The sequence below is a fragment of the Lathamus discolor genome, chromosome 3, assembly GCF_037157495.1.
Source record: "Lathamus discolor isolate bLatDis1 chromosome 3, bLatDis1.hap1, whole genome shotgun sequence".
NCBI lineage: Eukaryota > Metazoa > Chordata > Aves > Psittaciformes > Psittacidae > Lathamus > Lathamus discolor.
This window is the reverse complement of record NC_088886.1, coordinates 11416127-11431394: the sequence shown is the minus strand read 5'-3', so window position 1 is coordinate 11431394 and position 15268 is coordinate 11416127. Positions and strand designations below refer to the sequence as shown.

Genomic DNA, 15268 nt, shown 5'->3' with positions numbered 1-15268 from the left:
GAGCAGAGTAGAGGGGCAGGATCACCTCCTTCGACCTGCTGGTCACGCTCCTTTTGATGCAGCCCAGGATATGGCTGGCTTTCTGGGCTGTGAGCGTGCACCGAAGCTGGCTCATGTTCTCACCAACCAACACCCCCAAGTCCTCTACACGGTTGCTCTGAATACTAGCTATGGTTGTATTCAGTTCTTTCTACCCTGAGCTTGGGGTGGATTTCTGGGGTCCCTCCCTTATGCTGCTCAAGGCTAAACAGGCTGGGGATGGCTGATAAGAGCTTGCTTGGCCCCAGCACCCTCTGTAATTGCCAGGACTCTGCTCAACCTGCATGGGCGGGGCGGGGGCAGGGGGTGATGGCTTTTCACAAGGATGGTGCCATTCTCTGAGCCAGTCTCAGTCTCTGTGTGCCCAAGTGTGGATGAGAGGCTGCTCCGGGGCAAATGTATATGTTTTGTATGAATACATATATATACATACATACATACATACATATATATATATATATATATATAAACCAAACAGCAGCCAAGAACTGAAGACCAAGAGGCTGAAGCTATTTATTAAACATGAGGCAGATGTGATGGAATTCACCATGGGTTTTGCTCTCTCAGGGGTGAGCTGTGGTTACCTCTTGTTGGGCTTCCCCTAGAAAGGGCTTTGGGGGGGGGGGGGATGTAGAGCTAAGCTATAGGGAAAAGAGGGGAAAAAGGTGACTGTGCCCCTCTGCCAGTCCCCAGTCCCCCCTGATGACAGGATGCAGCAACTCAGCTGTGTGGGCACTGTGCTGGGGCAAGGAGCAGCCTGAGGCGGAGGCTGAGCCCTGGGGTGGCTCTTGATGCTGCCAAAATGTCCAGAGCCTCCCTGGTCCCAGGAGGGGCCCTGTGTGCTTCCCCCCTGCCCCAGCACTGCAGGGCCCTGTGCTCATCACACAGCTGGGCCCAAGCCCCATCCCTGCAGCTCTAACAGATTTTGCCATCCCCTCATCACACTTGTTGTTAATGAAGCCCCAGTTTCCTGCTCCAGCCTGGTGAGGGGACACTGGGATGCTGGGGCATTGCCATGTCCCACCATGCTGTGGGGACATAACCCATTGCCATCTCACCTCTGGGGATTGGGAGGTCTGTGCTGTGCTGGGAGCTCCTGAGCAGGTGGAGGATCCTCCAGAGCCACAAAGGAGGTGAGGCCCGGGGGCACATGGGGGTGGCCGGGGGCTGTGGGGCTGCCTGTGCCCAGGCTGGGCCTGGGGAAGTCCTGGGGAAGTCGGAAAGTGGCTTTAATGGGAGGGGTGTCCCAGCACTGTCCTGCCACAGGCAAGCCATGGTCTGACACTGGGAGGACACACACCTCCTGCTCCACTGGCCCCAGCTCCATAGCCACCGATGTTCCCAATTGGAGCCAAAGGAGCGCTTCCAGAACCACCTCCCCAGGCTCATCCCTCCACACCCATCACCCCAGCCGGCTCCACAGCCCAACCCCATCTCCCCTCCCCGCAGAGCTGGAAACTGCCCTCGAACAAGGCTCTTACCACAAGCAGCTCTGGTGCAGGCAGGGCTGCTGGGAGTGGGGGGGCCACGGGGGGCGGGAGGATGGCAGGGGGCAGCCGGGGCCCCATCCGCTCCGTGTGGCATCGCAGCATCCCCACCTCTGCCTGGAGCTGGGCCAGCTCCTGTGCCTGCCGCTGGGCTGCCCGCGAGCCTGGGGGCCAGATCGCCACCGTCACCATGGGGTTTATACTGCCCCATAGCCCCCCAGCAACCCCTTCCCTGGATCCCACTGGGCTGGTGTTCAGGGTCACTGAGGGGGGTTCCACTTGTGCTGCTGTTCTGATTCTTTGTCCCTTGTTACCCCCCCAGTGTCTAAGGGAACATCGTCCCCCTGTCAGTGCTGTCAATGTGCAGGGGTCCCCCCCCAGGCACAGAGCCCCCACCCTGGGCTGTGCAGTTGCAGACCCCAACTTGCACGTATTTGCATGAGCCATTGGCAGCCCAGGGGCTGTGGGGTGCAGATGGGGCTGCCCCTCCCCTGCACCCACAGAACTGTAAGAGTGACAGAGCACTGGAACAGGTTGCCCAGGGGGGTTGTGGAGTCTCCTACACTGGAGATATTCAAGGCCCGCCTGGACAAGTTCCTGTGTGATGTACTGTAGGTTACCCTGCTCTTGCAGGGGGGTTGGACTAGATGATCTTTTTAGGTCCCTTCCAACCCTTGGGATTCTGTGATTCTGTGATTCTGTAACTGGAGAATCAAAGAATCCTAAAGCAGTTTGGGTTGGAAGGGACCTTCGAAGCTTCAGTTCCAACCCCCTGCAGTAAGCAAGGGCAGCTTCAGTTAGATCAGGTTGCACAGAACACATCCAACCTGGCCTTGAACGTCTGGGGCAACCTGTGCCAGTGTTTCACCACCCACATTGTAACAGATTTCTTCCTCACCTCCTGCCTGAATCTCCCTCTTTCAGTTCAAACCCATCACCCCTCGTCCTGTCACAACAGGCCCTGCTGAAAAGTCTCTCCCCATCTTTCTCCCCATCACCTACCGGCATCAGCTCTCCTCTCCCTCCTGACCTTCACTGCCAAGAGCTCATCTTCCAGCCGCCGGTTCTCCAGCTCCACCGCCAGCAGCGCCGCATCCAGGCCCTGGGCACCAGTGCTGGGGGGCTCTGCCGGCACAGCTGGGGGGGCTCAGCTGCCAGCAGTGGGCACAGGGCCCGGGCTGGGCGATGGGGCTGGCGTTGGTGCTTACCCGGCCTCTTGCCTCTGTGCTGCCCTTGGGGTCCTTTCTCCAGCACTGTGGCCTCCACCTGGAGGTGCAGGAGCTGGTCCAGGATGTGCGGGTCGTGTCCCCCGGCGCGCAGGTAGGACAGGCGCAGGGCCCTGCCGCGGCCGGGAATGAGCCGGTGCCGGGGCTCATGGGGACACAGCTCAGAGCCGCCATCACCCACAGCCCTCACCTGGCCTCGGCGGCGAGCGGCCCGGCGGCTGGCAGGAGGGTGTCGAGGTGCAGGGCGGCCCTGGGGAGGCACAGGGAAATGGCCACGGGGGGTCCCTGATGGAGAGCACCCGCTCCATGGGTGCTCCCTGATGGGGTGCAGAGCCCCCCAGCCAGGGCTCACCGCCTGTGCGCTGCACCCACGTGTCTGAGCGGGGCCTGGGTCAGCTCCACGTCCCCCTGCTTGGGGGGCTGGGGGTCCACGGCTGCCTGAGCCCGCAGAGCCGCCAGCCGCTGGCACAACCCTGTGGGACAGTGAGGGGCTCAGCACGACCCCCGCTGCACCCCCAGGTGCCCCCCCCCCGCAGCCCCTGCCCGCACCCACCCTCTCTGTGCTGCTCCAGCCGCTGGGTCCTGGCCCGGATTTCGGCCATGCGGCGCTCATGGGCCTCCACCAGCTCCGCTGGCCGCTGCTGGTGCCCCCGCGGCGGGGCTGGCGGCCGGGCGGGCGCACCCTGCAGCACAGGGGGCTGCAGCGGGCAGGAGGGGCCGGACCCCCCCGGCCACGGGGCACGGAGCCGATGCCCCCCCGGGGGTGCGGGGCTGGCCCTACCTCCGCTGTCGTCCTCCCGGCCGCGGGGCCGGCCGCGCGGAGCAGGGCCCTCTCGCGGGGGGTGAGCACGTCCCCCAGGGGAGCCCCTCCTGCTCGCATGGGCCCCTGCACGGCCGCTGAGGAGCCAGGAGGCAGGAGGAGGCGGCGGCCTGGCCCGGCGGGGTCCCCGGCCCGGGACACCCCGGCCTCCGGGAGGGAAACGGGAAGGGTGAAAACCTGCTCAGTGAACGTGGCCTTTCCTGGCGACAGAGCACCGAGGGCTCCCCGCGTGAGGCGGGCGGGGGAGCACGGAGCCGCTGTGGCTGTGACCCCCGCAGCGCCTCCCCCGCAGCCCCCGTCCCTGCCCGCACCCGCACCCGCACCCCCCCATTACCGTGTCCCGCGGCCTCCCCGCCGCGCCCGGAGCCCCCTCCGCAGGCAGCGGCTGCCCCGTAGGGAGGCGGGGGGCCGCCGGCGTGCCGAGGCACAGCTGCTCCTCATGCGCCCGCAGCAGCGGCCGGGAGCTGAAGGCCATGCGGCAGCGGGGGCAGGTGAAGGCCGCCATGCGGCGCCCGGGGAGCGCAGCGAGGGGCTCACTGCGGGGTGCCCCTGCCGGGGGAGAACGGGGCCCTCTGCAGCGGGTGCCGCAGACCCGCTCCGTGCCGCTGGTGGCTGCGCTGTTTGAAGCCACCGTTGCTAGGCTGGGCCGAGCTGCGAGCGTGGCCGCACCCTCACCCTGCCCATTCCCACTGCTCGGGCACTGCAAAGGGGGTAACATGGCGCTTGAGCAGTGAACAGCAAACATGGGGGGCCCATCCGCAGCCTTCTCCCTTTGGGGGGCACAGGGCACTTGTGCCGGCCATGCCGGCCTTGCGGTGCCCCTTTTTTTCCTGCGGGCGGCCGCTCACAGCAGCGCCCCGCAGCCTTTAAGCTCCTCCTCCGAAGTGAGCCGGCTCCATCCGCCCACTGCCCCCTCGTCACGGCCACAGGCGGCCGCAGAACCCCGCCCCTCCTGCGGGCCTTGCCCCGTGCTGTGCTGGCGCCGCCAGGCTCGCCTCAGGGTAGCGGTCACCTCCCGCTGTGATTCGGGTTAGGGAAAACGCTTCCCTGTGAGGGTGCTGAGGCACTGGCACAGGGTGCCCAGAGGAGCTGTGGCTGCCCCATCCCTGGCAGTGCTCAAGGCCAGGTTGGACACAGGGGCTTGGAGTATCCTGCTCCAGTGGGAGGTGTCCAGGCCCATGGCAGGGGTTGGAGCTGGGTGAGCTTTGAGGTCCCTTCCAGCCCAAACCAGTCTGGGGTTCAGTGAGATTGGGTGACTTGCCCAGGAAAAAGCTGCAGTTTGGTGTGTGAGGGATTTGCTCGGCGAGGCTCCAGGGGCAGCCAGTAACACTTGAGCAGCTTCACCAACGTTTAAACCACACACAGCCCACAGGGCAGCCGAGCAGCACCCACAGGAAGAGCTCAGGCCAAACCACGCAGCGCTCTCATTACCCCCTAACCAGGCGATCCCTTACTCCAGGCAGCTCTTCAGCACTACTTCACCCACCACAAGTGGCTGTCAGCATGGATTTGATTACACTTACCCCATTTCTTGCCACCACACAAACACCTTTCAGTTTTTCACTGAAATGGAGGTAGAGTTACACTTTTATAAACTGGATGAACTTCACGAGACAACACCAGTGTTTGATAGCAGCACAGCATTAGGACCTTCAGGCAATCTGTGAAGTATCTTAAGAGGAGCCCAAGCACTTCCCCAAAAGAAAGGGTTGAGACCATGAAGAACAACTCCCGAGCTCTGGTGTCCGCAGGAGCTGGAGGCACAAACAGCAGAGTTAGACCTGGTGTCCCTGAGCGTTCCCTTGAGTCCCGATGCAAAGATTCACAACTAACCATTCCCATTCCGTGACACATCTGTCCTCTCTGCCTGCTCAGCAGCGGATTAGAGAAACCCCTAAGCAAGACCTTGGGTGAGATCCCCTCAGGTCAGCAAGACCCGAGCACTTCCCTCCAACCCATTTACAAACAGTGCACAACCATGCGGATGCTTTCCAATCCAAAACGTTTGTGTAGCAGCTGAACTTAAACCAGACACTAAAATAGCTTAGGCCACAACTGAGTTGTTTGTAAAATCCTTTTTAATCTAATAGAAATGTTTTCATGAAGTTTTAAAAAAGATTTCAATGAAAACAGCTTTGGATTCAGACATTCCCTTGCCACGTTGTGAACAGAAACAGCAGCATTGCACTAGGAACAAGTGACACCGACCGGTCGAGCTTCACCATTTTGTATGAAGCGGGAAAAAAAAAAAAAAAAAAAAAGCAGCAAACTGCTTGAGTAGAAGAGAATTTGAATCATTTTCTTTAAAGAAAAAAAAACCAAAAACCAAAAGAAAAACCAACCAACCGTGGGCTATCATCTCAGCATTGTTCTCCCTCTCCCATCTTAAAGGGAGAGTTTAGCTTCTGCAGTCTGAGTGCTACAGCGATGTTTGCCAAGTGGAAAAAAATACAGTGGGAGAAGAAACTATTTATCCCCAGTGCTATCAAATCCCCAAAAGTTGCAAGTCCCTTTACAGGAAAGCTTCTCTTACATAAGAAAGACAATTAGAATTGGCAAACTGATGCAAAATATTTATTCCAAGTTAGTTATTTTTGATGCAGTAGTTTTTCCCCCTCATACAGACTCAATGTGATAGTCACTTTTTTAAATCTGTAAATAATGTTATCAAAATAATCTTAATCTTTGAAATCTCACAAAAAATTTATATTTTACAATCCACCCTGAATATCAAGGCTGCAAGAAGAAGAACACAAACAATTCCTATATCCAAATATTTTACAGCTGTACCCAAAAAAAAAAAAAGAAGAAAACCACAAACGCCTGGTTAAGTGATGAAGCTCCCCGAGCCGCCAAAAAAAAATAGAATAAAATAAAATATCCATGTTATTAGCATTAATTTAACATAATTAGAACTTCAATAGCCATTTTTGTCATTGACAATGATTGTTTTAGCACACTGTTGCCGCACGCCGTTGTGTAATGCGGGCGGCACTGTTAGAAGCTTGTTGTTGCAAAGATCAGTCAGCCACTTGTATCCTGCTTACAAGACTGAACTTGTGCACTGCCCCACAAGGGATTTTTGTCAAAATTTGCTAGCTGCACAAACTTCTATTAAGCATTAGGGCAAAACCAAAAGAAAAAGCTAAAGAAGCCAATTTCTCTCTTTGGGATACAATTATTTCCCTTGTGCATGAAGTATCAACAACAAAAGAAAAAAAACTGAACAGACTGGAGACAGAATAAACTCTGTTTAGTTTATACAACCCCAAACACGTGTTGAACTATGAACTGAGTTTATTGGGTTGGTTTTATTTATTTTAATTTTCTTGTGCCCACTTTCAGGCATCGTCATCTGACGTTTCGCTGCTACTAGTTTCTGTGTCTGAGTCCTCAATCTTTGTCTTAAAAGTGCTTCTCCAGTGGAACAACAGGCTGGAGCCGCGGCCCTGAAGAAATCCATTCTTCCCAAATCCATTTCTTCTTCGCTGTAGGAATGAAAGTAAGTTTTAAAACAAGCACAAGTGTGGAGAGTGACTGTCACTAACCATCTGTGGGCACAAATTACATGTTTAACTGTCTACACCCACACTGCATGGATAATGCAGTCACTGACTGCACTACAATCTCACTTCAACCCTTTGTCTTTTCTAGTATCTGTAAGAACTACACCACAGACAACCTGTGCATGAGAAGGGAGAGGGAGAAGAGCAGTCACAGTTGGCAAGAGCTGCAAAACATACCTGCTCTGATTTAATTTGGAACTCTTTGAGCTCATCCTCCGTGAGGGGAAGGTAGTTCTCATCATTTTCAGGATATTCCTGCCATCCCATTTCTTTCAATAACCTGATTTGTGGAGGAAATAAAAACTGGAATTAAAGCAAGGCCACAGTGGCAAAGGAGACGACATTCGTCCACGAAGCACAAGGTTTTGCAATAAATCACTCCCAAATCACCGGGGAAACTTCTAGTATTAGAGATCACGTCAACAATGCTTCATGTTTACCCAGCATTTTTCAATGTCTTTTACAAATATTTAATCATGAGGAGTCCTGTACAATGGGTAAATAACTGGTCTGGCAGAAAGAAAGCAAAGCAGAGATTTGAAATTCTACCCAAGGATACTGAAGAAGAACATGAGGCAATCAAACACCAGTATCACAGCTCAGAATGTCCTAAAACTTACTATCTGCTTGCGCCAGATGCTCACACACTGCTTGTTTACTGAAGGGAGATACAAGCTTAAGATAGTAGGTAAATACTTTCTCCACTCTCCTCCACTTTTACAGCATCTAAAGCAGCACAGGAATATTCTACGCACAAACAGAAGGAAGTGGTGTGTGTGTGAGGGTGTATCTTCAGTCTTTAGACTATTACATTTAGGACACCTGCTTATACATCAACCAGAATCACACCAGGTTGGTGCTGACTCCCCGTGTGGGCAGGTAAATATCTAGGCAGCATTAACACACAGCGACATGGCACTGGAGAAGCACTGGAGTTTAATTATAGACCATGGTAAAGTCTTGGCTCACCTGTCATCAGTGTCTTGTTTTCATTTCAGTGAGGCTCCACCCAGTCCAGCACTACTCATGAAGCCCACACACTGGCTTAGTGTGCACAAAGCTACTGCTGCTTCTCAGAAGGAGTTTACTTTGAAATAGTTTCCTTCTCCTCACGCACTCCAAGGATTCACCCTCCTTTACTCACTTTATTTTGCCATTTACTCACCTGTGTTCTGCTTCCAATGAATGAGAGAGGTTTTCCCCCTCCTCCGGCAAAGGGAGAGAAAGGCCATTCTGATGGCAGTTCTCTTCCCAGTTTTCCTTTGGTTCTGGTGTGCTGTTGCTCTCCATCTAAAGAAAAACGAAAGCATCAAGGAGTGCTTGCAAAGACCATGCCAACAGCAGATTTCCAAGTCCAAGCTTCTGGTTTTGGAAGTAAAGTCAAGCCTTTCACCCCGAGTCAGTGTTTTTTACAGAGCGGGCACTGACAGTGGTTTAATGCAACTTCTGCCTGGCTGTGACAACACAGTATAAATGATGTTTGGTAGACTGCACTTTTGTGTGAAGGGAGTAAGTGCTGGCATTACAAAACCATCATCAGTGGCTTCAGGAACCTTGAAAGGTAATTACAGTATTAAAATATGGTGTTGTTTCACTCCTTAGAAAACCCTTGCAAAAATCTAGACTGCCTTCACCATCTGGGACCTGCCTTTCCATCTCATAACTTGATGAAATACAAATGGATAAGTAAAGATCTCCCGTCACCTCAATGCTGTGTACTACTGCTTGTATGTATGCCATGTATACACTGCATACACTGCATGTATGCCAGACCACTGGAAGTCATTCCTTTCTTCCTCCAGAGCCTGAATTACATACACAGCCATTTTTTTTTTCTCCAGTACCCAACTCATTAAATACATAATGATCACATATACAGTAAGGACAGAGATCTTACATCATCCAGCTTGTCACATTCTCTGTTCTCGGTTATCTCCCCATTTCTATCATCTTTCAGTGCCTTCAGGAACTCGCTCTTCTTATCAGTGGTACGGCGCATCAGCTTTGTCAGGCGTGAAGAGCAGATCTCGATGGGAGGGGTGGTGCTGGAAGGACTCTAGACAAGGAAGGTAGAATACAGAGACCTTCAATCTGTATTTCTGCAAAGATGAAGCCCTCTTCAGTACACTGTTCTCCCCACTTATCAGTATCAACTGTTAACTTTTTCTTCTCTTAGGAGTCAATTAACACGGCCATGAATAGGTTTATTTTGCTTCTTGCCAATGTAACTCTAAAGCAATGCCAGAGCCTACAACAATATGAAGGCAAAGAACTTCATATGCAGGACTCTACAAAAATTAAGATTAGGCTCAGTTAAAATTTGCATCTTAAGACATCCTGACAGACTCTACCCTGAAATCAAGCTATGGGGCTGTAATCTCCTTTCAGGGAGTGGTCACATCCTTAACTAACCACAGGTGATGTGAAACAGGTAGCCACAACCTCAGTATCCTCCCCTGGAGAGTGTGCTGCTGATTCCTTGCTGTGTACACTCATAGCCCAAATGGTTCAGTGTGGAGCCAGACACAGACAAGCCTGTGGGGACTCTGCTCAGCTCAATTCACAAATCCAAGGTAACCTCCCTTGCTTTTCCACAGTGTTTCAGCTTTCTTAATGATTCTGAAGCTGTGAACCAGGCGTAAGGCACAACAGTTTGTGTGTTACCAGTGCCCCAGCCATGATACTGCAACAGAAACACTGCTAAGCAAGATGAACTTTCAATTTAATCTGTTCCGTCATTTCCACTGTACACACAAAAGAAATCTAAAAGCACGCTATGTGAAAGTTCTTGATTTCTTAACCTTCTGCTCATGTGGATTTCATGTCTGGTTACTCTTAAGAAAAGGAATTTATTCATTAATAAGCATACCTAACACCAGCCTGTTGCATGCAAAACTGTTCTTTTCCTTCACTTACTTGCTTTGATTTTTTTTCCCCAATATTGAAACAGTAACATTTCCTAAAGCCTGTAGCATTTTTCTCTTATCCATTTGGGGTTTTTTTAAGGCTAGGGTGGGAAGGTTGCAAATTCAGGCTCTTCAAAATGAGTCTCCTTTGTAAAGTACTTTTATCAGACTCAGTGCTTTGAGCAAAGATGAAGGAACTAAAATACTTAGCAAAACAAAACGAAGGCAGCAACTGCTGCTTGAATTTATCATGCCTGTTGCACATAAACCATGTGTGGAATAACGCCTTTCAGGGAAGTGCATGCTGAAAGGAATGCCTTACAGTAAGTATTTCTCAGGTGGCCTTTGCAGATTTTGCCTAATTCAACACAGTAAAGAACACAGCAACAATTGTAACAGATGTAACAAGTGACTGTGAATATCAGGATGAAAAGCCGGGACAGTACTGAAATTAGGCTCTTAACACAGCAACTAGTTTGACTTCAGAGATGGAAGGTAACAATAAAGAAATGAGACTAAAACTTAGATGTTTTCTCGTAATTTGGAATACTCCAGCTCTTTGCTAACGGCTGTTTTAATGCTTCATAAACTGCTGAGGTACTGAAACTGAATTTCTGCACATTAGTGGGAAACAGCTGAAAGTTTAGAAACACAGATTCCTGAAAGGGAATTTAATTTCACCTCAATTCTGGTTTTATGCAGAACTTTCAGAAGAAAGGGTTTTACGTAACATTCTCTTTTAGTATTAAAGGGGTACAAGTAGGCATTCTTGGCATCTTTTCTGAAGGTAAGTTTAACCCTTTGACTGACACATCAAGGCAGCTCTTAGTTTTCATTTTATTGAGAGCACTGCATCATCTCAGATTGTTCAGATGTCAGCCTATGTAACAGGGATGGCTACTCCTACAGAAAAGTCACCCGGAATCACTTTAAAACTTCAGACTGCATCTTAATCTGGTTATTTTAGACTGGTTTGTGGAGACACAGTGTCAGTGCTCACTGGCACCCTTTCAGTTTTCAACACACTGCGGTCTCTTATGAATAGAGGTGCTATTTGCAACGCTTCTGCAGGAGGGTCATTATCCCCGTTTCAGAAATAAAAAGGCAGAGATTACTTGCATCAGGCCTGTGGAGCCAGGATTACAGTAGTATTTGCTGGCCATGCTCCTGTGTTTCCATACTGCAAGTCTCCAAGAGATTCAAAGAAAAAAAGTGAGTGTTCAGTTTTAGTTGGGAGGAATTTTTAAGCCCTTTTGTTCAACTGATTGACAGTGGTAATACAAGAAGCATTCAAGGCAGTACTGCTTGTTCTGGGGAAATCCCAGCTGCCTACTCTGGTTGTCAGATGAGTATCTGGCATCTTTGCTGACTAAAGGTTCACACAAGACCTTGGAGGGGGGAGGGTGGAAGAGGTGTTACTGACATACAGTATGAGACGAATACGCTGTATGATGTAAAGTGAATGTCCTTCTTAGTATCTGCCTATTGAACTTTAAATATTTATCCTGCAAAGGTGTCCATACTGTGCTGTGCATTACACAAAAAGGCAAGCTGTCAGTAGCACAAAGGACTCAGTCTAAGGACAGACAAAAGCAAGGGAAAGGAATGGAGTGTAAGATGTATTTGTCAGTGACAGGCCTATGCTTGTTAACTATTGCATTTAATGACTGCTTTTACACTCAGCAGTGGCTGAAGCAGGAAGGTACAAGCTGTTGTAAAGTAAAGCCTGCAAAGCAGAGAATCATAAAGATGACAAGGCTGTATTTTGGGAGTAAGATCTGTAGAGGAATAAGACAAATGCACAACTAGAAGAAAACCCCAACCCGCTGTTACACTTGAATGAATGTCATCTATCACAGTCTTGGTTTTTGTTTGTGTTCCTTTTGCATATGCTCACAAAAATTCTGAGGAGCAGAGGAGAGAAGTTATTCAGTGCCACTCTTCTATTAAGCTTTGTGGACTTCCAAGGTCCAAACCAGCATTTTCTACACAAGCTATGGAGCAAGGCATAGGAATGCTGGCCAAAGCATGTTATGTCATCATTACTACTGAAATGTTACCAGTTATATACCAAGGTTCTCTCTGTACTTCAGACCAAAACCAGAGAGAGTCAGTTTCCACCTCAGCACAATACCTCCTTCCAACACCAAAATTAAAACCAGACACTGTAGCTGAAGACACATAATATGCACATGTTAAACTCCCCATGCCTCCTCAGAGATCATTGCTTGTGCTGTTGTGGTCCTAGGGAAAGGATATGAGGCAGATTGTTCTCCTTCCCCTTCTTTTCCCATACTGAAGAACCACATGGAATCAGTTTCCTTATCTATTTACATCAGTTCTTGGTATCTGCACTCCAGTAACACCAAGTCTATGCATGTCTAGTTATGCAACACTATTTAAAGCATTAGTACATTTTTTCATATTTGAGTAAAATTCAATACATTCAAACACCAATGGCTTTATATTCAGGTACACCACATTTTTATTTCTTTTAGTGTATCAGATGTGGCAGAACATGCTAAGAATGTACAAGCGAGTCATTCTTCATGGGTGCAAAGGTAGGTACCATATACAGAAAGGACCTTATGTTTCAGCTACAGTAGGCAATAGTGACAAGAGTTCCCACCCTATTCCCAAACCCAACCCCTTACCTCTTTGGGAGAGGTGAGGACTGAGCCACTCGCCAGTACCGCTGGTTTGGTTACAGACACTGGACTGGTAAAGGCAGAGTCACGGCTGGAGGAAAGCGAGCCTGGTTTATGTTCACTTCTGTTGGCTTTCCATGGACTTGGCTATATTGAAGAGAACACAAGATACTGGTCAGTAAAGGGTAAGGCACAAAAAGGGGCTGCTTGCAAGTAGTAAAACAAATAAACATTGTCTGTTATGTGGATATTTCTTTCCCCTCTACAAGAACAGTCTCATCAAATTTACCTTGACAGCAATTATTTGTTCCTCTGTCTTCTTGTTTCCCCCAAATCACACACAGTTCTGCTTCATGGGCACCACCCTCCAGTAAAACACCGTTAGATCTCAGAAAATCCAGCACAGCTCTTCATTAATTGGAAACATCACCAAGTAAAGCAATGTACTCTTACAGCTACCCACAGATGGACAGTAAGAATGCCAATTAAATTCACATTTCATATGGAAGCACTGTATGCCACAAAGAAAGGGTTTGCATCACTTGACAGGACCTTCCCCTGTGTGAGGAAGCAGCATTATCAAGGAATATTTCTGTCCAGGCTGAGAATGCACATTATTTCTTTCCTAGGGCTCTGAAAGTGTCCATCATTGCACTGATTTAGCAACAACAAGGAAAAAAGTAATAAAAAAAGAAGGAAAAGCTGCTGGTTCATTAAAGTGCATGAGCACTTGCTGTTTTGCTCTGCATACTCTGCAGTACCCCTTCAAACACACTGGCAATTTGGCTGAAAAACAAAGACTTTGAAAAACAAAGATAAGGTTTTGTTATTTGGAATGTTATCCTTGAGCCTCTCTTATCAACCAAGGACAAACACTGTGAACTGCTAAGTCTGTTACAAAGAGGATCCCTAACAAGAAACTTGTTATCAAGTAGCACAGAAATACACCTGTCAGAGCATTAAAACATACTGGTCCTTTTGACCCATCAGACTTTTGAAGCCAGCTTCAAATCACCAGCAAAATAACTCATGCACAAGTGGGACCTAGTTAAATCTGAGACTGAAAAAACATTCTGCAAGCAATAAGAGCAGAAGCCATTGCTTCAGTACGTTCTCACTCTCCACTGGGTTATTTTCTTCATTTTCGAATAAACAAATCAGGAGGGGAGGCCATCAGCATTACTCTTCCACTCCCAACTTAAAACCAAGAGCAGTCCACATGATTAAATGGATTATTCGGCATTCACAGCACACATTCCAAACATTCCCTTCAAACCTAGAAAATATCCTGATCTGTGCAGTATTGGCTGGTATTAAAATTACTGTGACAAACAAGTTTCTCTCCACAGATCTGATGGCTCTACCGTTCAGCTGCCCAGCTTTGTTGTTGACTGTTGTTCTCCCAGCTTCCACAAAGGGGCACTTCAGACAAATTCAAAGACAGACAGACCCTTACTGCTTCCTTAGGGGTGCTACTGGATTCAGGCACAACTAGAGATGAGTATCAAAAGGAATCGTTTGCAGATTATGACCCTCACAGATTTCTTGACTGTGAGCCATCACAATTAGCCCAGAAGGAATGCACTTGTTACACTGACACCAGTTCTCTTCCTTTCAACACTACTTGGTACAACTTAACAAAAAACCATTTCTCGCTCAGTTTGCCTGTGACAGCTTTCCAATATCACTGACTTTGTCAAAAGGATGTTTTGAGCTCTCTGCTACTTAATGCACTGCAATTCCTGTACAACTTTCTAGAAGTCTCTAGAATAATGCATCCTACCATAGCTGCTTTGTGTCTGTACCTTTTAAAAAAAGACATCACGCACACAGGTTTTCTTGCTAAGGCTATGCTGATATCCCTTTTTTAAGCTTTGCTAAATGGTCACCATTCATTAACAGAAGTGCTACTGATGACATCAGCAAACAATTCTTCCCTATTGCAGTCTCCACCACTGAGGAGCAGCATACTGGCCAACAATCACAGCACCACATCAATGCATACACGCACAGTAAGTACATACTTACAGCATGCTTAACATGACTGATCTCTTTGCCTGTACCTCCTCCACTAGCCAAATAGCATTTCATGTATTATCAATACTGTAATACTTCAGGTATGAATCTGGGCCTACCAACTGGTTCAGTACAGTAAATACTTAATTAAAAGGAACTTAGGCAGCTACCACCACATGTTGCCACAATCTCTGATTTAAATATAGATTCACAATCTGGAATGCAAATGAGAGCTACGTAACATGTAAAACAAGCAAACAAAAAGAAACCCTACTATTATTCTTGATGTAAGGTGAACTTCCATACCAGCCACAAGGCTGCCTCAGAAGAACAGACCATATTTACCTCATTATCTATACAAATTAAAGGGTTTATTCCAACTGTGAGCACTGATTAATGTATTTTTTTGTTTAATCTGAAGAAGCAAAACTTCCAAGTTTAATTTCAGAATGCAGCTAGGAAAAACTTCAGTAACACTAACAAGACATGTACATAGCTTTCACAAGCACATTTCAACCTTTCAATCCCTACAGCTGGTACAGCACTAACTTTCAGACCTC

At 48.8% G+C, this 15268-nt stretch overlaps 2 protein-coding genes across 11 annotated transcripts in view; both read right to left on the bottom strand.

The window, feature by feature from the left end:
* Positions 1 to 528: 528 nt before the first annotated feature.
* Positions 529 to 4198, bottom strand: CCDC17 (coiled-coil domain containing 17). Of its 8 annotated transcripts, none has more exons than XM_065672569.1 (9): positions 3907 to 4198; positions 3534 to 3719; positions 3306 to 3435; positions 3125 to 3225; positions 2735 to 3002; positions 2529 to 2663; positions 1521 to 1690; positions 1098 to 1266; positions 529 to 650 (listed from the first exon to the last, which is right to left on the bottom strand). In XM_065672569.1, exons 1-9 carry the CDS (start codon positions 4075 to 4077, stop codon positions 583 to 585), a joined length of 1398 nt encoding a protein of 465 aa, XP_065528641.1. In that variant the 5' UTR covers positions 4078 to 4198; the 3' UTR covers positions 529 to 582. The 8 variants fall into 8 exon arrangements, with proteins under 8 accessions (XP_065528641.1, XP_065528644.1, XP_065528642.1 ...); XM_065672572.1 differs by having other exon boundaries at positions 1098 to 1246; XM_065672570.1 differs by lacking the exon at positions 529 to 650 and having other exon boundaries at positions 867 to 1266; positions 2735 to 2865; positions 2943 to 3002; positions 3105 to 3225.
* A 1926-nt stretch (positions 4199 to 6124) lies between these two features.
* Positions 6125 to 15268, bottom strand: part of GPBP1L1 (GC-rich promoter binding protein 1 like 1) — a 33712-nt gene continuing 24568 nt past the window's right edge. For all 3 annotated transcript variants that reach the window (XM_065673468.1, XM_065673469.1, XM_065673470.1), the window contains 5 exons: positions 12699 to 12839; positions 9036 to 9194; positions 8304 to 8428; positions 7316 to 7418; positions 6125 to 7060 (listed from right to left, as the gene is read on the bottom strand). In XM_065673468.1, coding sequence (XP_065529540.1) covers positions 6914 to 7060; positions 7316 to 7418; positions 8304 to 8428; positions 9036 to 9194; positions 12699 to 12839 — 675 coding nt within the window. In that variant the 3' untranslated portion in view covers positions 6125 to 6913. The remainder of the gene's footprint in view (positions 7061 to 7315; positions 7419 to 8303; positions 8429 to 9035; positions 9195 to 12698; positions 12840 to 15268) is intronic.

Excerpts from the sequence above, each read along its gene's own strand:
- CCDC17 (XM_065672567.1), bottom strand. The coding sequence starts at position 4,077 with ATGGCGGCCTTCACCTGCCCCCGCTGCCGCATGGCCTTCAGCTCCCGG. Across the intron at positions 3,436-3,533 it reads CCGGGAGGACGACAGCGGAG|GGTGCGCCCGCCCGGCCGCC; the intron begins GTAGGGCCAGCC and ends CCTGTGCTGCAG. Across the intron at positions 1,691-2,528 it reads GGAGAGGAGAGCTGATGCCG|GCTCGCGGGCAGCCCAGCGG; the intron begins GTAGGTGATGGG and ends TCTGGCCCCCAG.